Source organism: Parasteatoda tepidariorum, chromosome 8 (assembly GCF_982258835.1).
Source record: "Parasteatoda tepidariorum strain Cologne lab strain chromosome 8, Ptep-v5.0, whole genome shotgun sequence".
In the NCBI taxonomy this organism is placed as follows: Eukaryota; Metazoa; Arthropoda; class Arachnida; order Araneae; family Theridiidae; genus Parasteatoda; species Parasteatoda tepidariorum.
This window is the reverse complement of record NC_141762.1, coordinates 79,658,799-79,684,019: the sequence shown is the minus strand read 5'-3', so window position 1 is coordinate 79,684,019 and position 25,221 is coordinate 79,658,799. Positions and strand designations below refer to the sequence as shown.

Here is a 25,221-nt window from a genome sequence, read left to right as displayed (position 1 = left end):
ACGCCTAAGACACTTGCTTCTCCTTTCGTTCTTTTATATTGGATTATTTTGATAACACATTTTTGTTACAATGCTCCAGCCATCAGCTTTTGAAAGAAAGTATCATATTATTTGTGGTCACTTCCTTTACATTTCATAGTTACTTTTATCTCTCGTTATTTTCTTGCTTATATCATCTAAAGAACTTCCCTCTGAATCACTCATTGTGTCATAACAAGTCTAAACTAAATTGCTAACAGCTAAGTTATTCGAGCAATATCATTAGCAACAACGACTGCCGTATAACGGTATATTTCGAGGTTTTTTTTTTCTGAGAACAGATCCAAGACACAACATGTTTTCGCACTGAATTGAGATTTCACAGCACAAAATATACTATTCCAAGTAAAATGGCATTCATTTCTTGTATCTACGTCAGCTAAACTTAAAAAAGTCAAGAAACTAACTTTTTTTAAAAAAGTGGATAAGACTGGTTTTCGGAGTTATCGGTGCAATTAAAGAGAACACCATTGAGAAATTTCTCAGAACATACATTTTTCATGTGAACATTATTTGTGATTGTGGAAGTTAAGAAGCATTGTTTGAAACTTATGTAAGAGATATTGAACTTTTTTTCAAACTTCAAAAAAGACCAATAATTTGAAAAGCAACTAAATAAAAAGACATGTGATGAGTCCTGCATAAATAGTTTTTCCCCAAATTCCAAGAGAAGTTGCAAAGTTCGCCAACATATGTCCTTGCTGAAGATAAACTTTTTGTTCAATAATTGGGGTGAATTTGGGAAGGAACTAACCATCATTTGCATTACAGGAAGAGGAAAACTATTAAACTTTCTACAGGTAAGAAAACGGCATGTGAATTCCATCCCAAGATCCGTCTAATGAAGATGATATTTTACGTCAACATTGTAGTCAGTGGGAACCGGGAGAAGAATTTGAATTGAGAACCCATTTCCGGAAATCAAACTTGGGTCATAGAGTGTCAATCAGGATATAACAGTATTTGAAAATCATAGTTATCAACTGATATTTTCATCTTCACAAAATATTTACATTTAATGTGTATTGTTGTCATCAGAGATCGAAACAACGTCGTATTTGACAAATCTATGTGTAATATCAGCAACCGGTGTCTTATGTAAACCAGAATCTGATATTATACCGATGTAATTGTACCGATGTCTCTGCTTCATGGTCCCATTAAGTGATTAATACAAAGAAAAATTATAAACTTTCTCTCTATATTTTTAATGCACGCATATTTTAAACCAAAAAAAATCTCGAGAAAAATTTAATTTTTTAAAAAAGTATTATTATTTTTTGACACGGTACAATAATTTTTATAATACATAAAATTAAGTATTGTATATTCCTATTAAATTAATTTCGATGTTTTTGAAATTTAAAGGGGCTTTTTTTGCACTGTGAAGGCGACTGTAATATTCTTCTTTAAAACATTTAAGTTAAGGTGTATCGAAACTTTTTATTAACATTTAAATTATTGACACTCTATTTTTACTACTTATAATTCTTAAAAAATAAAATAATAAATATTTAATGCGAAATACTTTTTACTCATAATTTACGTGCAAAATAGTAACAACAGTATATTACAACTTATTTATTTTAAGTATTTGTGAAATGTAATTTTCAAAAATTTTATATTCATTTTGAAGTTTTAATAGTTATCTTACAATAGTTATAAACGTGTGCATGGTAAAGTTTAAAAAAAATGTTTCCAATTAAGAAAGTGTACTTCAGTTTTCTATTTCCATTTCTTTATATCAAAAAGATGCATATATGTTATTAAGGAACATCCATAACACGCATTATTTAAACTTCGCAAAATAATTACGGGTAATGATTATGTAGGTCATATTAATCACACGAGCGTAAAATTGCGAAAGATATACTGATAGCAAGAGTTTTTACCAGGGAAAGATATTTATCTTGAAATCAAGTTGAAGTTAGTTACGCCTATTTGAAGGAATATCTTCAAAGAAGGTAAAGTGTTTTCTGTAGAACTAATTGGATATTTTGCTGCGACAAGGAATTTCTGACAAATTAATGAAATTTCTAAAACGCACTTTTTATAACAAAATATTTGATTTAAGTTAAATATGTTTTTAGTACTTCAAAATATGTTCTAAATATCTTTTGAAGAATATGAAAAACGTTGAACTAAACTACAAACTGACAATTTAATTAGTCAAGTTCAATATTTCAGAGCCTATTCAGTAAGCAAACATATTAAATCCTTATTTGATAAAATGCATTTAATGTTACTTAAAAAAAAATTATTATTAATCAAAATTCTCTATGTTTACTAATATACCTTAAAGTATAATCGTACGGAAACTAGAGTCATGCGGGATGTTTCATTCACTGAAAAGAAAATTGGGATCAAAACTACTAAAATATGGTAAAATATACTATATTTCTAGCTCTATGTGGCACCAAAGTCTCGATAATGGGTTTTGCAATGATTTTAATGATCTAAGAAAATGAGCAATAAAACTGGTTTTATGATATGCAATAAAATTTGATAAATGTAAATTTTAGTACTTTTATTGTGAGACTATGCATAAAATTTTATTTGGCTAAATTTGGTTTTCAGTTTGGTATTTTTACTTATAATGTTGTAATTATAATTGTTGATACTGATTTGAAAATTAGAATTTCTCGTAAACCATTACGGTTTAAAGGGAAAAATTATCAAATAAATGGTTTATATACCGCATATTTTGGTTTTATTATTCAGAATTATGTTCAATTTTACCTAAGATGTCATTACCTAGCATTACGGTAATTTTACCAAGTACTATTCACCAAAAAAATTTGTCTCAAAAAAAATTTTTTTTTTTATGAAATGAATGCTTGATGTTGAAAATGAGAGCATATGCGTTAGTTTTTCTTAAGCATTATTTAAAATAATAATTTTGACAACTATCAGTTTAAAAAAAATTATATAAATGACTGTAAATGATACATGAGTTATTATATTTTAATTGAAAAGATGAAAGTGCTTGCGTATTTAAAAGTATAAACATATAAATAAAAATCCTTATTTTCAAATTGTATAGGATTTCCTTTTTGATAAATACCAATAGAATTTTTAAGTAGGCAATCAGATGTTTCTATGATTTCTTTCTGTACTGTTATCTAGTTCAATTCCCAGAAATGTGCAAAATACATAGATGTAATAATTCTAAGAAACTATACATTACTTTATTAAAAAATCGTAACTGACCCCATGGCTGTTTTAGATATTCAACTTTAGGTAATAGTTTGTTTTGTTGTCCAAAATTCAAAAGTCTTGGCATTGCAAAAGGGTGTAAAGAATGCACATGAAGAGAAAGGCAAGTATGATGGAGAAAAAAAGAACTCAGTTCTGATAGTTTGTCAAAGAAACGCTAAACTAGGAGCAGAAAATACCATGCGGGTCGCTATGCTGGCCATAGGAATGCAAATACAAAGTTGAAATTTAAAGCACTGAAAGAGGCACTTTTGTTCTTAAAATTACATTCCTTTTAGAAACTCTTAATTTTTAACTCCAGAAATAACTCGAATTTTAAATTTTAATAATACCTCTAACTAATACTTAACTTTAAATGTTTTCCAATGTGTTTCTAAGTTTTTAAGTGTATTTTAGATAATAATTAGATAACCATTACTGTAGAAATATTCATTAATCCCTTTTAGAGCTTTACGTGCTTAAGCTGATCTCAAAAAAGAAAAAAAAGAGAGGGAAAGAGATCTTAGATGTTACCAAATATAAATCGAAACATTTACTTAGAAATTTTTAAAAATATATGAATCGAATTCATGAGATTTGAACTGTTATCCACTAACAGAATTTTCACTCTGAAATTACGATAAAATAACCAGCAACAGTCTATTCATCCAATTAACCGTTAAGTTTTCCTTAAAGATCATTTTTAATTTGATGGTTATGAAACTGTTTACAACTAATATAGTTATAAGACCATGAAAAAAAGTTAGAACTAAGCGACTTTTAATCATTTACAACAAGCATGGTTTCGAAACTGTTAAAAAAGAAATTTAATTGAACATTAGGTGAAGGGTTTTCGGTTGGTAATGGTCATTGAAGTGTGCAGGACAATGGAGACTCTTCACGTGTTGAAGGGATTAGAGAAAATATCGGGCTCAGCGCTGGGACCCCCATTCTGTCGGTCATAAGAAAGATAGATTAGCCCTCTCGGCTACAATATGCACCCAACTGTCAAAAACTAAGTTGTTTCATTAGGTGGACTTAATTGGTGCGATAAAATTCGGTTTATTTTACGGTATTTGGAGAAATCAGAAAATAAGCAGTTTCTCTCACAATTAAAAGTTTGAATATCATTTTATTTATGATCTTTTAATTGATTCGAATGAATATGGTAAAATAGTAATTAGATAAATTGTTATTTAACCATTTTTTCCAAGCAATTTCTAACAGTGTAATCAGATAAGGTTATCGTTACACACAATGATAAAGAGTAAAACTACTTTTTATTTATTGTTGCATATTGTGTCATACATTTTGTATTAAGTTTTTTTTCCTTTTCAACTAGAGTTGTTAATTTTTCAAGTTTAGTAATTCTTCATTTCATTACGATTAATGAATTAGCAAAATGTCGTTACAAATAATACATCAATTCGATATGAATTATTGAATAAAACTCTCTTTTCTTTTGAAAAATATTGATTTTTTAAGAAGAAAGAGTGTTGAATGAAAATCAATCACGAGGGTTGTTGAATGAAGCAAGCAAGAGTCGGAGACCATTATTTTTCACGAATAACCTAATAATTTCGAAAACATTTCTATCTTTTCTAAATTTAATTTTAATTTTTTTATACTATTTAAACTATTTTAACGTCATACTTTGTTGTACATGCGCTTACCTAGTCTGTCGAAAGAAAGACGTATAAGAACAGCTATTGCGCAATAATAAACACTTATAATCGAATTCTATATTCCTAGGGCAAATTAAATAGTTGTATCTTTACGTCAGAAATATATGTCAGAATCTTTATGTCAGGAATTCATGTATATAAGTCGGAAAAAAAGTTTATATAATGTCATTTAGTATTCTAGAATTCGAAATTTAACTAAAACTTGCTTGTTTATCTAAGCTATTGAAGAAGTGAGATTTTTAAAATAAATATGTATATGGCAGTACAATGAGGATAAACAAATACATAAGAGTCATTTCGGAGGCAAAAATGTATAGGTATGACAGAAAGAACATTTGTTAATATATTGATGTCTGTGCAAAATTTATAGTTACATCCGGACTAAATTCTTAATTCTGGAGGAAATTTTGAGAATGCGCGCATGATGCAGCAAGATATCAATAAAGATCGTTGGATACCAAAACTACTTTTCCAGACAACCAATGCAGGAATAATGATTATTATTTAATGGTCATTTATAATTATGTTGTTGTTTCTAATACCACTTGCCAAACCAGCAAGCCAGATTAACGAAACCAAACGTATTTAAGGCAGTGGGTGCTTTTCTTGTTTTTTCAGTGGCGCTATTTGTAGTCAAGAATATGATTTCAACCACACGCACGTCACAACCCATTTCTACGGCTGACCCACTCATTGCATCCATTCATTCGTTCACAGATCGTGATTTTGACTTGAACCAGAGAACGATTAATCTCCAGTTCAACCCCTGAGGTAAGCTATGCTGTAAGAACATGGAGGACTTTGTAGCCCGACAGATATAACGTGCACCAGTCCCCATTTAGGAAATGGGGAGTCTTCAGCCGGCGAGGATCGAACTCACGCTCTGCTAAACACAAAACCCTACCAATTATAATTGTACTAATATATATTTGAAATAAAATGGTTGATATTTGAAATTAATCTGAAAATAATGAATAGAGGTGAATTTCGAAGAGCGTCCATTATCTTTGCAGTTTGATCATTTATACTAAATTGATCATTTATATTGAAATTCTTAAAAAGTTTTTCAAAAAAACAAAAAAAAAAACACTTAACAAAGGAGCAATAAACGCCGTTCCCAATGTGAACTGTTTCTATAAGTCTCGATCACGATTAAATTAACTTCTCTATTTCTTGAGTTAGCAATATGTATTCCTTGGGCTTAATTATTTCTTAAGTGCAGGTGTTTATTTTTCAAAACTAGAAACTCGTTCCTTTCTTGACTCTAAACCTAGCAGCAAAATTTTATTACTTAAAATAACAGTAGTTGGATACTTTAAAAAAATGTTGTCTGTTTTGAAAGAAAATATCAACTTTTAAGAAAAAAAAATCAATGATGGACGAGAAGAAATCACGGGGGTTAGTGAGCGTGGCGAAGAGGTGCACTTTAAAAAAACCCACTTTTATTGAGTAAAATTCTTTTTACAGAAAAATCCAATGATACCGTAAAATATTATACCAAAAATCTTACAATAATGTTTTTTTAATTAGAGTAATTGACTGATTTGTGACACAGCAAAGTTATTAACTGTAAAATTACTGTAACACATATTTCAGTAAAAAACGGGTTTAACTTTAAAAAGTATCTGCACTTTGAGTGCTGGTACATTTTGACTTATTCTGATCTAGAATTTTTTTTCAGTGTAATTGTTTATTTCATGACTATTAACATATTAATTTAATATACTCACAGAAAATTGAAGTAATTACATATTTTTTAAACATAATGTTCCTTGTTTTGGAAAAAAAATAGATTTTTAAGAAGAAAAAAAAATCGATGCTGAATAAGAATAAACCACGGGGGGTTGGCGAAAGAGGAAGCAGGTGGTGGAAATATTCTAATTTTAAAAAAAAAATATTTATTTCAAAAAAATGTAGTTTACAACTATTTTGCACCAAGCTTTTAAAATTGATTATACATAACACACATAGTAAGTATTCTCGAGACAAAAGAAAAATTATAATAGTTTACGGAAAGAAATATCTATATTTCAATATCTCCGTCACATGCAAAATATAGAACCATAATAGTACAGTATTCTTCTATGGTACTTTGAGCAAGTATGAAGCTAATATTTATTTCCAGCAAACAAAAGAGTTTTATTTAAACGTTCTTTCTTTATGCAAGTATGCTTTCAAACAGCTTCCGGCCATTTTGCTGCAGTTATCTCTTTTCATATAACCCCGCTGAGAGATTGGAGTTAATAACGACTCTTGCAGGATCCGGAATTTTTGAGAACAAAATGCTTACGTTCCCTCTTTGGGAACCAGCAAGGAAGTGAAATAGTTGACACATTCATTTCCTACTTTTACGGAAACTTTTCCCAAGATTAAAACTCCTCACAATATATATGAGAAGTAGCTCTTGTCGATCCACTCTTAACTTTGTCTTTCAGCGAATGCACAGATATTAAAATAGAAAGTCTCCTGATTCATATCTGAAGAAATTGTTTCATCAAGTGCTACATCTGAAACAAGAAAAGAAATTTCGAGTTCCGTGCATTCGAAAGTATAAAAACAATGCTTTTTTGAGTTTTGATGATTAACGAAACAATTTCTTCGAAGAAATACAAGAAAATATTTCTAAGATTTATATATTTTTTTTTCAATAAAAAAGGCTTTATATTTTTCCCCTATGGTTGAGAAAAACTGAAAAAGAACTGAAATTCTCAAAAATTAAACAAATCATTGTTTGTATTAAACAACTCAGAATAGTTGACATCTTTTTTATTGAAGTAATTTCAAGATTGTTTCATCAGGTAATTACGTTACTTTAATCAGGTAATTAAAAAATCATCTATAAAAATTATAAAATTATCATTTATAAAAATTATTGAAATTGAATAAATTTTGTTTTTTTAATAAAATTTCTGTTGCACAAGGGATGAAAAGAATTCATGTGCATTGTAAGAGGGAAATCCTCAAACGGATTTCGGGCATAGTGAGAAGTGAGGCGTAGGAGAATATTATATCTAAAAAAATACAGAAATTTTATTTCTCTCTTTTCAATCTTTTTAAAGATTTGGTTATAAATGTAAATAATAGGAAAAACAAGAAATATATCTTCTTTCAAACATTTTATTTTTTTAGATTTTATGCCTCGTTAAAAACTTTCATCGCTAAATATGACATGTACTCAATATAGTCCAATATTAAGAATTGAAAAAAATATATTTAAATTAAAGATTTTGAAATTACATTAAACTGTTTCCTTAAATATCCTGATGATTTGGAGACATTAAATAATTTTTCACTTTTAAAAAATTTAAGAGAGATAATTTGATTAATGATTCATGTATTTTTTAATACAATTGTTTCTTTGTATCAATATAGCCTATAATTAACATGGAAATATTTTTAGAATATTAAATAATAAGTATTTTAGCTTTTAACAGAGTGTAAAAGCGAAATTTAAATTTCATACAATTAAATCGTATAAGCAAATACACTATAAAATCATAAACTTAGAAATATTAAACCAAATTAAACGAAAAATATGGAAAATAAATATTTTTTTCATTTTTAAATTATTTTATACTTAATGCGAGATAAATTCAAGGAGCAAGCAGTTAACTAAACACATTCGTATGGTTATCGCTACTTTCGGACCCAATATCCTGACGAATCCTAATCTTTTTTTTTAACAACATTGTATTCTTTCCAGTTTTATAATTAAAGCAAATCTGTACTCAACTTAAAAATTAATAAGCAAACGCAATTTCTTTCAAAGCAAAGGAACTGTTCCTTTCTTCAATTTATTTTTGCGAATATATTTTTTATTCATTTATAATGAAAAAGAGAATATAATTACTAAACATACGCATTAATACTATTAATAGATAGTAAATATCAAATATTTACTTCGAAACAAATCTACATAATTTATTAAAAATATGTATTATATAAGCCGACACATTCTTCATGGTATTTTATACAAGCGGCGTAAAAATTAAATGTCCACAATAAAAAAAACGCCATTAAGCAAAAGTCTTCAAAAGCAGTTCCATAAGCACCAATTAAATTGCCTGATTGTTTCATTTAATTCAATGGTATAAGATAGTTCCTAAATATAGCCGGAAGAATGTCCTCTTTTTTTTTTGTATCTACCGATTACAATGGCTTTCTCTTTTTAATAAAACACTAACAGACACAGAGCGGCGATTCGCCTCTTCTTGACAAATTGCGAGTTTGGAGAGTGATGAACCATTAAGTCTTTCATTTCCACCCAGTTCAATTTATTTGAGCGCTTTTGTAATTGGCTTCAGCTTAATTATACTCTGTAACCACTGAGTTGATTTTGAATCATTGCAATCATTGTAATGATAAATTTTCGAGGGTGTGTTATTTGTGGAATGCAATCATAATGTATTTATTGATCTCTGAAAAAATTTAGCTAGACGTAATTTCGAGAAGTTTGTTTGTATTTTTAAATATAATCCAAAATATTCTATATAGTAAAGAAGAATAGATAGAGGAAGTAACAATTAAAACTACAATTATTGTTTGCAGGCAATATATATATATATATATATATATATATATATATATATATATATATATATATATATATATATATATATATATATATATACAGCAAACAAATACAAAAAAACACGAAGGAAAATTACTGACATATGAAAAAAGGGGGAGAAGAAAACTAATAATAAAAAATAACAAACAACGAGGGAGAAAAAAAAGGATAAAACTTTATTAAAAAATTCGGAAAAAAATATATAATCTTTTCATCAGCCCACACGATTATATCCGCAAAAACGCAAGAAAGATGTATATATATATATATATATATATATATATATATACACGGATATAGATAGTATACGGATAGTTTTGCAAACACTGCAGTATTAGAAATAGCTCTCTATGGTTCAGATTTGCTTCAGTTTTTAATACATTTGATCACATTTTCGTGTTTCTGAAACATGATTATACGATATTATGGTTCAAATCAAACGGAAATATTGTCATTAAGTTTTCCCCTTATTATGTTTTAATGTACGGACAGTATGGCGCAATACTTTTAGATTGTACACTTTTCAATATACGAATATTAAAGTTTTTCTATAAAATATTTTTGTAACCTAAATTTAAAGGTTATTTACCTTTGATATGTATTTTTTTTATTTCACTCTGATATTATGACGGTTTTGTTCTTTAAATTAAGAGTTCAAAACCTAGCCGTTTATTTATTATAAATTAATTATATGATTTTACCTTATTACGCAACGTGCCAAAAGCATGTCTTCCCTTCACTACTATTTCAGCACTTACGTTATGGCATTGACTCATTCCTGCATACGAATACATGCACCATTAACCTTACAACTGAAGCACTTTTATTAATTACATGTTTATGATTAAAGTTATTTAACTTAACTTTAGTTTAACTTTAAGAAAGTTTCCTTTTTCGATCGTACTATTACATTTTGAAGTACTATGGTATATTTTTAAGTATCTGCAAGATGTTTGATTATGGAACCATTTCAAAATTAATGATGTTTAGGGTTAATTAAATCCAAGGAAATTTCTGAAAATATATTAAATTTGGTAACTCGAGTTTCATAATCTTTGATTCACTTATTTTTTTCAAAATATATATTAATTGAGTAAGATGTGATATGTGATATGTCACTCGTTAATAATTCAGATCGGTTTTACGTGTCATATATATATATATATATATATATATATATATATATATATATATATATATATATATATATATATATATAGATATATATATATATATATATGTATACATTGAACAATGTTAGAAATTTCTCTGCTATATAACCCTTTTTTTAGTTTTTACTTCACAAAATTCAAGCGAAAGAATCAAATAACTGTAACTTGTAACTATGACGGTATTCAAACTGAGAAGAAAAAAACTTTTATTAACTGCTTTCACCTAATACTGTCACGCAACAATAATTTTATTGTACCAACTGGACCCACTCGTCACAGCATCGATACCACAGTATTTCCTAAATTTATTTCAAAACATAAAGTGCTTCCTGCGCTCTGTACTCCCCAATTTGTGACCCTGGACTATTTAAACACGAGGCTCTCATTCCCACATAGATGAAAGCATCATAGAACTGCTAAGCTACCTTCAATATCCAGTTAATTTTCTTTTTGATGGTTTCAAAACCATGCTAGTCATGAATAGTTAGAAAACTCTATTGTTTTGTATTCGTGGTTTTTTAACCACACTAGTTTCAAATTATTTCAAAACCATATAAGGTAAAAAGTAAATTTCAAATTTTTCTGTTAATAGGATGGATAGACTGCTGGCGATTGTGTCACTATAATTTTAGAATGGAAATTCTAACAGTGTATATAAATTTGGATGTAATATAAGCAGCTGTATTTATAACTTTTAATCTTTACTTAAAGAAGAAAATATGAATTTGACTAACATTCGTTTTGATTGTATCGATCGTATCAAACAGTATCAACATTTTTGAATTTTAATTACAATTATTAAGTTTGAAAAATGATTTTTTTCGATTTAATAGAAAATAGCCTTTCAGAAAGGATATCAGTAAGAATAAAAATATTATTTTTAAGCAAAATAAATACAAACATAAAAAATTAAATAGAAAAAGATGAAGATATGAATTTAAGATCATGAGTTTATGTGCTTCACAAAAAAGTACTGTTTTGCCCGTAAACTCACGAGCATGGATCCTTAAACGAACCAGTATATTAAAGATACTTATATGTTTAACCTTTCTGTTACACTTGTTGGTATAACAGAAAATAAAAGTTTTTTGTGACATTTCTTTTTTTTAATCACGTTTACAGAATTTGCAACTTTAAATCATTAAAAAACATATAAATGGTCTCAAATGGAGCAATTTTTGAAAAGTTAAATTTTTTAATAACCGTTTGAAATTAATAACGAAATATCTAGAGTAATAGGAAATCTTCCTAAAAGAAAAAAAAATTACTCCAATTGAATTACTCGGACTTATATTTTATAGATGCTTTCAGCGTCCTTAAAAATAGTAGAAAATGAAATTTGCGTGAAAAATATAAATCACAATGCCAATAAAAAATATTTATGAAAACTGCGAGTTTGCACTTCCTATTGCCGAATCAAAACTAATGACACTCTTGAAAAATTGCAGAGAGCATCAGATTACTGTTTGTTTCGCATTTCAGAATTTTAAAGGGATTGACACAAAAGCTTCGACTAAGGGATTCGGAGTAAAGTTATATCACTTGCCAATTTGTTCTCAATATTAGAGACAGTGGATCGTAAAATCCATTTATAACTATCCAAATCACTAGGATACTGACAGATTTGAGACTTACAAATTTGGAATGAACATAATCTCTCCTGAGCTGTAATGAGAGTCCTCATGCATGGGTCTGGTAAAGCCTCACAGTGAGTCTAGTTAGATCTCCAATACGGTACACTGCATCATATAATACTCCAACATAAATTTATTACTGTTCACTTTCTTAAAATTATTCTTTATGATATGTTTTTGTGTTTTTGTTTCAAATGTTGAGCTAATAAAATTTGTAAAATCTTTAAATATTTGTTTATTTTATAAAAGCGGCTGTTATTTATAACATATTTTGAGAGTATGGTTTTCAAGGCTATAATTATTTTTATCAGACCTATTATTAGAAACTTAAGAAAAGTTTTTGAAGTAAAATTTTATAAAAACCTGAAATTCGATATACCTAAGTAGTTCAAAAGTTATGTTCGGATATTAGCCTTTAGCTCTGATTGGTCTCCGGCGTTTTTTTTTAATTCTTTTTTCTTTAATTTTAGGTGTGACACAAAATAAAAGACTTCCTTCTTCTCTTCTTGAGAAATTTAGTATTTTGATGAACATTAGATTTCCAGTATTTTGCATAAGATTGCACAATACCACGGGTGAAACGTTTCATGAAAAATTCTGTTTTCGTGGGGAAAATGCTTCATTAAAAAAGCATTTTTAATTAAGATTTGAAGTATAAAAAACGTAACCACTCTCTTAAAATGAAAGAGTTATTTCCCCTACTCAAAAAAGAGTTAAATTTTTTTAACTCAATTTGAGTGAAATACATTCTTATTTGAGCGAAATTCTTGCTTTGCATTAACTCAAACTTGAGTGGTATTTATTAAGCAATATTTGAGTGCTTTTAGCTCAAACTTGAGTGATTTATTTATTATTTAATTGTGTGCGAGATATAAGCTGGAATTTCTATCGTTTTATTTTAAAACTCGTTAATCGTTAATCGTTACTCGTTAATCGTTACTTTTTAAAATAAGAACTTTTTACTTTTTACTCGTTACTTTTTTTAAAAATACTTGTACTTTTACTCGTTACTTTTTAAAAGTACCGTTGCCATATATGCTTTTCAGTAAGTAGATATACTTTGTTGTTTTTATTTTGAAAATACTTTTATTTTGAATGCGTTATATACACATTCCATTTAAATTAGCTGTTTTTCAGCGTTTTTTAATAAAATATACTATTCTTTTAAATTATTTGTCAAAAAAATTTATTAAAATTGAAAGTGTTAAATGTGGATGATTATGAAATATTAAAAAAAATTTGATTCCCTGCTAGAATCTTTGTCAAAGCATGTGGGAATATATTATATCTGAAAAGAGTTTTAGAATTTTTTCAGATTTCACATTAAAGTTTTAACATTTTATTTTAAAATAATAAATTTATATCCATGCTTTAGTTTTTTTGATGTATAATTTTGGTACAAAACATTTCTGGATAATTAATTTCATATCATTCTATACTTCTTTTATAAAAGATATTTACGAAATTATTGTTCATACAGTCTATAATTGCTGTTATTTAAATTGCTTTCTATTAATAAAGTAGACTGTCTTTAATTTATGAAAGTTCACATCTGCAACATCCATTTATTCAAATCAGAATCTTCAGATGTTCAATGTATTTTATTATAAATATATCATTCAAAGAAAAAGTGGAAAATATTATATTTAAAAAAATTAAGCAGCATTTTGAATTTTTCTGTTTTAATCCTGTTTTTAGCTTTTATTTAATTGGATTCAGAATTAATACTATCTTCTTATTTCATAAAGTATTTATCACATTATACAAACTATTTTTCCTTTGTTGCTAGCATAAAAGTTCTTACCACTTTTCTTAAAATTCAATTTTCGAGGCAAAATTGAAAATGCAGAATTAATATTTAATTAAAAGTACAATGCTAATTAAAGTATTTGAAAATGCAAATAAATTAGAATTTTACAATAGTTATAGATTAATAGTAAAAAAATAGGAGCAAAACTAAAAGTAATATTTATTATGAGATATAGTTCAATTTGAATTTATATACCCCCAGCTGAAAATAAACTGTAATTATTCTACAGAACTGAAGCAATTTCGTAGTTTTTCTAGAGTTAACTGCAAATTTTCTGTAGTGCAATCTTAACTGTAAAAACACTGCAGTTATTTTGCAGCTAATGCGGAGTAATTTCTCAGTAATTTATTTTGAAAAAATTTGGTCATCCGTGGTCATTCTGCAGTAAATTTGAAGTAATTATGCAGTCATTGTTTCAGAAGTATACTTTCTGATGAATCTGCAGAAAAACTGCAGTTACTTTGCATTGTTGTAAAATTGAAAGAGTTTGATGTCTTTAATCTTGCTTTCCTGGCTGGTATATTAAATTTTTATAATGTTTTTTCATTTTGATTATATATTAATTTCTTACAATTAGGTAAAAATTCTAAACATATATATTGATAACGGAAATAACGTACACTATCTATATTCATACTAGTTAAAATTCATAAAATACATACCGTAAACCGGGGCGAGTCTACCCATTTTTTCAGTTTGTCAACTTTCAAGTGGTCAAACTTTTGTAAATATTAAAGAAAAAGGGCTTTTAATAGGTGTTTCGGGATCGCTATTTATCCCTCTTTAAAGCTGTGAAATCCATTTTAGAAAATATTAACAGTTACGCTGTTACTGTATATTTTTATAGAACTGCTGACAAATCTCTCGTATGGGGCGAGTCTACCCATTCTACTAAAATGAATGTTAACATTGTAAATAATCAAATTTTACTATTCAATTGTTATTTTAGTTACTATATAGGATATTTATGAAGTAAAATTCATAACTTTATTATATATTCCATTTTTTTATTCATAAAATAACACAAATTGAGTATTTGATCGATTATCACATTTTGATCACAGTTTTATTTTTATAATCATTAACATTATAAAATAACATTTTTTTCTGATTATTGTTGATAAAAATTAATTAAAATTAATATAAATTTACAATTAAATAATTAATAAATAATAATAATTAAAGATTATTAACAAAATCGAAATTCAAACATTGGGAATTATGAAAAATCCTTTTCCCTTTCTTTTGGGAGGTGTGATTTTTCTTACAATTTTTTCTCGTTGAATGAGCTCTCGTAATATAAAAATTGAAATATAAAAATCTTGTAATATAAAAATTGAAAAAATAGGTAAAATAAGCATATTTTATATTTACATTTATATTTAACCTATAAATTTTCTTATTAATGATAAATTTATCAATGCAGAATTAAAATAATATACTCAAATTCATTTAAAATGACTTAATTTTAATATAAACAAAGTTCTAAGTCATATTATTATGCCTTATTAAAACTAAATACGAATGGGTAGACTCGCCCCGCGAATTCTGGCTTTTTGTTTACAACAGCAAAACTTACATTCTTTTTGTTTTTTTTTCATATAAAATTAATGTAATCTTAGTCTTAGATAAGTTTATCACTTAACCAAAGTGAAAATAGTAATAATAATAATATACTTACGGAGCACCAACTAAAAGTTTGCTGATTTTCAATACAAATCTCTCAAAAGACGTTTGAACAGGTCGGTTAAAAAGACACCAAATAAATAAAAACGGATCAAACTACTACAGCGCCATCTTCCTTAGAGTCTGAACTAAGTCCTCCGTCGGTAAAAAATTTTTTATTTGCAATTTAAAATAATGAAAATTAAATGAAACTAAAATGGGTAGACTCGCCCCTGGATGGGTAGACTCGCCCCGGTTTACGGTACTTGATTTAATTGTAATTAGTTATAATTCAGAAGCGATACAATTTAATTAGTTTAAAATATGCCTAAAATTAGGTATTTAAATATTTCTGTATTTTAGTAATTTTATTAAAAATGTCGTTTTCATTAATTTTTATTATTTATTTCTTTTTGACTTAAGAAAACTATGTTTGAGCAAAGTTTATGGTAAAAACAATATTAAAGTAAAGTCAAGTAGTTAATGTTAATTAGTTAATTTTTTTATTCGAATTCATACTAAGCTATGATTATTGCAGAACAAAAATTATACTTATTTTTTTCTAATCAAAACAAATATATAGTTTGGATTTTAAACAAATTTATATCAAAAGAGTTTGCAAAATTGAGTTTGAAAAAGGGTATTTAATCCAGATTTTTTAGCTTTTAACGTCCTCTTCAAAAATTTATTAATTTCACTTAGTTTCAGAAATTTGTCTTAAAGAAATTTAGGCAATTTAAAACAATATACCTTTTTTATTGCTTGAAAATAAAGCTTTATAAATTAAACGAATAAATTTGTTCGAAAAAAAATGACTCATAGTATTTTCAATTGAACCTAAATGAGCATAATATTTATAAAACTGCTTACTTTAAAAATTCGTTTAGAGCTCCTTACTTTTGAAAATTAAACTTCAAAGAAAAATGACGTAACTTAGGGGAAAGAAAAAAAACAACTCAAATCTACAGTGGTTAGGAATTTTTCATAAACAAAAAACCTCTTAAGTAATAATTCATTTAATTGTTGTTTTACCGTATACAATCAAAATAATTGGATAACCACAAAATGATGCTATTCAAACTGTTAACTCTGAAAAATTTTTTTAACTGTGTTTTCACCTTTTTTGATTTAACAAATATAAACTTTATCCTCGCCAACAAGACCCAGCTCATGAAACTAATTAGTTCTTTGTAGCCGTCTTGTCACAGGACTGCAGCCGAGATGGTTAATCGGTCAATCTCACGTTAGACGGGAAGCCAGTTCGAATCCCAGCCAGTGTCGATATGCTCACAGCGGAAACTTTCACAAGTGCTATATCATCTAATTCGATATTTAAATTCAACAAACGTTAAGATAAAAAAAATTCCTAACTAAGGCTTTCTCTATCAAAAGGAATTTTTTTGAAACGAAAACTATAGTATTTTTTATCGCTTCCGATAGATGGCACCACTAAATACAAAAATTTCGAACATTAACAGTAAAAATTTTGACTGCAATTTACAAACTAAAATACTGAAAATCGCTCAAACACGAGTTAAAATCACTCAAGTTTGAGTGAAACGATTCACTCAGGTAATACTGAAAATCACTCAAACTCGAGTGAAAATAACTCAAGTTTGAGTGAAATTTTTTTGACTCAAATTGAGCTATTTCCATATAACTCTTTCACTTGAGTGATTTTAACTCAAGATGAGAAGGCCGGTTTTTTCTAGATGAAAGAGTTAAATAGCACTCAAGTTGAGTTATTTTCACTCGTTCATTTTAAGAGAGCACAAATGTTGAAAAAAATTTAAATTAATAGAATGCAATAAAATTAGGACAAGATTATTCAGAATTACACAGTACAAAAGCAATTTTTTCAAAATTTGAAACTCTGTAATTTACTTTTGGTTTACCTGAACTTTCGTACTTTTATATTTTAGATAACTAATGAAGGTATAGCAGAATTTTTCATGACGCATTTTTCCCATGGTTCAGCCTTCTCTTTAAATTTTAACTCTACTTTTCAGTATCATATCACCGAAGGAAAATAATATGAGTGATTAAGTAATAAACAAAATAGTGAGCTTTTGAAAAGTACCCCATTAAACTCTTTGGGTACTACTCTGGTTGGATATCTTTAAGAGTGAAAGGCGTAAATAGTTTTGACCCCCTATTAACGATTCGATAATTTTATCCTGCTTGAAATTTTATTGAATATAATAATTTTTTTTTTGTCGTTTGCCTGCTTAGGTAGTGGGGGTGCGATTGTTCCTGTTTTTCAGTGGCGCCATCTATGGTCAGGAATTCGACTTCTGCCACGCCATTCACACAACCACAACGCGCTTATAGGGCGGGTCACATTGACACACAAAGGAGAAAGGACATAAAACACACAGAGAGAAAGAAACATCCCGGGCCTTGCCCGGGATTCGAACCCAGGCCCTTTCTGAAGTAAGGACAGTTCCCTGCACCCTACACAGGCCTGTCGGCATTGAATATAATATAATAAAATAACAGTAAAAAAATTTTTTTCCACTGTCCACCTGTTGGAAACTCGTTATTCAGGGTATGAATAGGGCAAATATGCTGGACACTCTTTCAGAGGCACCATGTTAGGGGAGTCAACGTTGTTCCCATAGTAACGACAGATAGTACAGACAATGAAAGAACATCCATGCCTTGTCTCATATTCTAACCCAGGACCTTCTTAATGCGAGGTCAGCTCCCTGATGGTTATACACTCCAGTCGGAAATTCTAAAAAACTAAATTTTACTGGACGAAAAAAACGAATAAAATAATTTTTTTGTCAGAACTAACGTGGAAATGCGGTAAAGCGCATCTATTTTGCCATTAACGCTTATCACCACTGGAAATTGTCTATCCAATTGCATTTCAATTTCATTGCTAATTACTAGTTACTTTCAATCTTGCTAATTACTAGTTACTTTACAAAAGCATAGTTTCATACCTGGAAAAAAAAAGAATTTTTTCCTAATTTTTTTCTCCTTTCAAGTCTACATGAAAAATTTAATGATAAACTTAATTTAATATTTTAAATTCATTATATTTCTTTATTATTATTTATATGACCTTAAACCTTATTGATTCATTAAAGATGACATACATTAAAAAAAATTCCAAACCTTCAAGTTTAAGTATTTTTGCCTAAACTTACCATCGTTTACCATTCTCACTCCATTTCGAACATCACTTTACAATATCATATCGCCAAGGGAAGAAAAAAATGAGTGATAAGTTGGGAGATAAAACAGTGAGCATTTGAAAGGTAACCGATTAAATCTCTCAGGTGTTAGACGGGGTGGGTATTCTTTAAGTTGGGGGGAGGTAATAAATATTGATCCTCTATTTACGGTTCAATGTTTCCGTCTTGACTGAAATCGAGACATCACCTTAAAGGTTCGGATAGCCGTAATGCTTTAAGATTTATGGTGTTTACGGTCGAAGGTTTTGGCGATGCATTATTCATGAAAATCGAAAAGTTTGAAGCATTGGCGAAGGTTGAACGGGAGAGAAGAAGTGAAACACGAAGAAAAAGAAACTAAAGATATGATGCAATATGTGCACCGTTCTTTACCATAAATAATATAGACCCGATGAAATTCTTGTTTGCTTCGTGGCATGGTTTCATCAAATAATGTTTGTTTTTATTTCTCAAAATGGTTTCGATAAAAAGGGTATGATGACAAATGGTATAAGAATGTAATACATATTGTTCTTTAAACGAAAAAATATGCAACTGCCTAAACTTAATTAAAATTACAAAACTGCAATAAATATTTCTCAAAATTATAAATGACAAAACGTTAATTTTCTTGTTTCTTGTGTTCAATAACTTTTATACATAAGTGCAAGCGCCACTGTATTAGTGCAAACTTTACGTTGTCTTAATTCAAGGAAGCATAATATTTTTTATCAGCTTCTACAAGTAGAAAAAGTGGACTGATAAAAAATTTTTTTTCATCATTCTTTCTTACACTCAGTTTCTACAACATTATTCAGTTTCTTTCTATCTTTTCTGTTGTAACATTTTTTATTGTTTTATATTGTTTTATGTTTTATCCGGAGAAATCATATAAATTATTAATAAGGAATAAAAATATGTGATTCCTTTCATCTGCACTGTGAATAAATTGGGATCAAAGTATGTTACGAAGTACCGGAAATTTGGATGTATCACCCGTAAAATTCAATTGACCGTAAAATGTATTTCACTGTAAAATATTGCACTGAAATTTTTACAGTAATATATCTATCTATCTATCTATCTATCTATCTATCTATCTATCTATATATATATATATATATATATATATATATATATATATATAATTAAAGTGATTCAGTGATTTTACGGTATTTATTGCTGTAAAATTATACTATATAATTTTTTTTCCGTAACATTTTCGGGTAAAACTGAGTTTATAAGTTAAAAGTACCGGTTCCCTGTGTGCCGGTACTATTGGCAGTAATTAGATCTGGAACTTTTTTCAACGTCTGATGTATTTGAAAATAAATTTTTCTGATTGATATGGTGCATTAATCTTAATGCTTTTGACAAAGTGCATATTCATGAATAAAAGTAAGTAGCTATTTCTCCAAGTCTCGGGAGTTATTTCCAAATTCTCCGACCATTTCCTGGAAGATGATATCAATTACGAAGAAAATCTTTAAAATCCATTCTTTTTAGTGCAAACAATATTATTTCTTTTATTCTCATCGAAAAAAGTTAATGGAATAGATAAACAATTTTAATGCTAAAATTTAATACAAAGTTTTCTTTTACAGGTTGCGTGGATTCACACGGACAAGCACACCCTGCTAACGCTGCACGACAAAGTGATAACTCGTAACACACGCTACAGTATTACACATAACAGCCACCGGACATGGTGGTTAAACATAAAAGATGTTGAGGAATCAGACAAAGGAGAATATATGTGCCAAATAAACACATCCCCAATGATGAGTCAAATCGGTTTTCTCGAAGTCGTCGGTAAGTTGAAAATATTGGTTGATTCAATTTTCATCCCAGAACTTTCAAAAAAGATGTTTCTCAATAATTATACAATACTAAGTATACATTGCTAATAATCTACTTGCATTAATTAATGTTAGCTTTCTGATTTGTTTGAATTCTAAAATTTAAAAAAAAAAGAAATTTAATTTTAGCGAGTTACTCAGATTTGTAAAATAGCACTGATTTGTAAAATAGCATTTTTTTCTCCATAATTATGATACTTTTCCGTTTCACACTTTTGCTTGATTCTTTAAGAAACATAGATATCTTAAAAATCGGAAATACGAGTATATGTCATTATGTAGTCAAAACATAGTAAACTATGTGTAAAGTAAATATCGAATATCAACATCATAATCCTCTTTGTTAATTGGGTAATTACTGTAAATTGGATTGACTCAGTGGTTAATTATCATTACAAACTCGAATATTTTTTTAAACTAAGCACTTTTTATCGTATCTCTTCTGCTGTTATTATTTAGCCTTCACGAGACTTAATTTCAGTTAACTTGTTTTTTTTTTTTTTAATTTTGATTTTTACTTCACATTATTGGCTGACCGGCCTGTGTAAGGGACAAGGAACTGACCTTGCATCAGAAAGGTTCTGGGTTCGAATCCCGGGCGAGTCATGGATGTTTCTTTCTCTCTATCTGTGTTCTATGTTCTATCTCCTTTGTGTGTGAATGTGTGAATATGATCCTCCCTATAAACCGGTCGTGGTAGTGTGACGTGGGTGACGCTGCTCCACCGCCGTGGCTTCGCCACAGGTGCCCACTGGGTAACTAAAGGAGAGTTAGCAGTTCTGGAACTTTCTGTGGCCAATGGACAATAGTTTCAAGTGCCCGCCATTAAATAAAAACTTTACATCATAGTGGTTGATTGATTTTTTAATCATATTATATATACATTACAGAAATTTATAACTACACATTATAAAATCCAGTTTAAAAAAGGGCATACCTTATGAAAATAAAGCTGAGACAACGTAACTAAGTATAAATAACGCCATTGGATAGACGTACAATGGCATCGGCCTTATAATAAAAAAACACTTCTTCAATGTTGAAACACAAAAAGAAAGTAGGAAAAAAGAGAGGAACCGAAAAAAAAATTAAAACAAGTTGAAACAAGAAAAAAACATGCTTAAATCAATAGAGGATAAAGAACAAGTTTGTAGGAGGTAATCAATTAAAGTCAGGGAATATTTAGCTTGATTCTTTAGTATGATAGGAAGCTGAATGAAGATGAATTTGGATAACAATTTTGTCGACGAAAAAATTTAAATATTTTAGAATCTTCTTCAATGTCGAAATGCAAAATCAATTGAAACAAGACAGAGGAGCAGAAGGATAAAAGTACTAACAGGTTGAAACAAGGAAAAAGATGATTTAACCAATAGGGACTGGATGTTTAGACATAATAATCAAGGAAAGGGAAGAAATATTTAGCTTGTGTAATGGGATACTGATGAAGCTAAATCAAGATAATAATTTTGGTAACTAATTTTTTTTTTTCAATTTCGAAACACATGATGATAAAAAAAACTTATAGGGAAAATGAAATGAAAAAACATATATAAACAAGCAGAAACATGGAAAAAGATAGTATTAGGAGATGAGAAACAAGATTGAACAAGATAATCGAACAAAGGAGATTTTCAAAATCAAACAATAGGGATTTTCTTAGATTAATGAAATTTAGTTTGATCACAGGAAATGAAATAGGAATGTCAACAAAAAAAAGAGGTACAAATGATAATAATTCAAAATAATTCTTTGTTTGAGTTTTCTGAACGAAGTTAAACGTACATAATAATTTAACAAACTAACAATTTGAATTCAGAAGAGTTTTCTTTAATTAGCTTGTGTAATGGGAAACTAAACGTATATAATAATTTCGACGAACAAACACTTTCAACACAGAAAAACCGTTTGATTATCCTATTTAATGGGAAGTTAACGTACATAATAATTTCTATGAAACAAATGATTTTAACACAGAAGAATACTCTTTGGTTATAAACGTAGATAATAATTTCGACAAACATTCAATTTTAACACAGAGAAATTTTCTTTGATTTACTTGTTTGATAGGAATCTAAACGTACATAATAATTTTGTCGAACAAACAATTTCAACACACTAGAGTTGTTTTTTGATTATCTTGCTTAATGGGATGCTAACGTACATAATAATTTCAAAGAACAAATAATTTTGACGTTGAAAAATTTTCATTAATCTCAGATTTTTTTTTCTTGAAAAATCAACTTCAATGTCGAAACACAAAGTGAGAGGAGAAAAAGAGGAAAGAATAGATGAAAAAAATACAAATAAGATGCAACTAGGAAACATACTATTTACCCAATAGGGGATGAGGAAAAAGTTTGAATAAGATAATCAAACACAGGAGGGGATTCCTTTGTTTGATTCTCTGCTATAATATGAATGTGAATGAAGATAAACGTACATTAAAGTTCGTCGACCAAATAATTTCGACATTTAAGATTCTTCTTTTTCATGGAAATACAAAATCAGAAAAGGATAAGAATTAGGAACCGAGGAAAAATAATAAACCTAGTAACATAAAGAAAAGTTCAACCAAAAGGGTTTGGGAAACGTGTGTAAACAAAAATAATCAAACAAAGGAGGGAAATAAGAAACAGTTACAGTTTTTATTACGTCTATTTACTGAATTCTATTGAAGTGTTAAAATAAAAAAAATATGTATAATTCTAAAACAAACATTAATCGTATTTAAGTAAAACTGAGATAAATTCCTATAAAGATAATTGCCCAATTTACTTTCAAATCAACGACATTGTCAGACATTAGTGCTTACAAAACGCATACATTATTTTCTTAAAGTAAAAACTACTGCTTCTATGGTATTAAAAAAAAAAAAAAATTGTCAGCAAATTTCCTCAAAATTAGGAGAGTTGGCGACTATTTTAAACAGTCAACTCCTTTTTTTCTTTTTTTTTAAGGAAAAAGGTCCATATTTCGTGATTGTAATGAGCTTCAAAATTAGTAGATAAATCACTTTCCCAGACAGATCTTTTTTTCTTTCTTTTTTTTATTAATAAAAACCTAGTGCATTAAATAGTAGCAAATTCAGCAAAAGTAGTGTATTCAACTGTTAAATTAAACATCCAGCTCCTTTCTTTGAGAAAGAAGTTCACAGAATAACTTTTCTTTGTACTACTATTTTTCTTCGTCCCCAAAAAATTTGACAAACAAATCGCCCGCGTCTCAAGCAACGTCACGACGTGAACTGACATTTACAAACATTTACAAGTATAAGGTTAATTTACGGTCAGCGGCACTATATTTTATGAGAAAAAGTTTAAGGTTAGACCTGCATTTTAATAGTCTTTACAGGTTACTAACCACAGTACTTTTTGTCGGTTACTGTCCGTAACCCTAAAGTTATATTCTTTTTACAGTACTTATACTTAAAGCTCTCAGAAAAAGAACAGAACATCGATTTTTAAATGATTTGTTTTTCTTCTCTCTGACACTCTCATTCATCCAAATACAAGTTTTATCCATAAAGTTTCTTTTTATTATTTGTTTTAAACAACTTTCCTTCTAAAATGCTTTTGAATTACGTGCTGAATAATTAGACTGAAGTTTAAATAGTTTTTTTAAATATAAATAAAACGAAAATATAAAAAAAAAAATAATTTTGCTAGGAAAAATATATTTGCTGTTTTCATAAAGCAGGAAGTCAAACAGGAACAGAAATAATATAAAACATGTGATTGTTTTTAAATCATTTGACTTTTATTATAATTTCCTTTTGTTGTTCTTAAATATTTTTCTCTCTTAGATATCTACTAATTACTTATATATAATGCTGCATTATTACAATGCAGTTTAAATAAGCTGCATGCACATAAATAAAACTTTTTTTTTAAATCAAAACATTTTATGCAAAGAAAAATAAAAATTTCAAAGTTATAAAACAGAAAGCCAAACTGCAACATAAAATGTTTTTTTTTTGTTGAACTTATTAAATAGAAATAGAAATGTTTTTCCAACATTGCAGACTCTCTTTAATTATCCGCCGGCGAGCAAAAAAAAAATCCGTCTAATTCCATTTCCGATACAAATCATAATACATTCTAAAAGAATTTTTTATAATTTTTAAACGACGTTCTTTCTCCAAATGATTTTTTTTCGTTGTAATTACTGTTTTTGACGGCTTTTTTTCACTCTTTAATCTTAAAGCCAAATCTGAATTAATGCAATTCGAGTAAAACTTGCATTACCTTTTTTTGTCCCTTGCTTTTTAGGAATAGCGTTGGTAAATGAATCATAATGAAACATTTGCAGAAGATAAACAATTGAAAAAAGATAGACGAAATATTAAAGCTTCGAATCATTTTCAATACTTTAATGCTTAATCGTTCATGCCGAGAGAATGATACG

The 25,221-nt window shown here is 28.2% G+C and overlaps 1 protein-coding gene across 1 annotated transcript in view; it reads left to right on the top strand.

Annotated features, from left to right (window-relative positions):
• LOC107442811 (lachesin) overlaps positions 1–25,221 on the top strand; it is a 251,356-nt gene that overhangs the window by 175,581 nt on the left and 50,554 nt on the right. Inside the window, exon 3 of the mRNA XM_016056467.4 lies at positions 20,560–20,767. Coding sequence (XP_015911953.3) covers positions 20,560–20,767 — 208 coding nt within the window. The remainder of the gene's footprint in view (positions 1–20,559; positions 20,768–25,221) is intronic.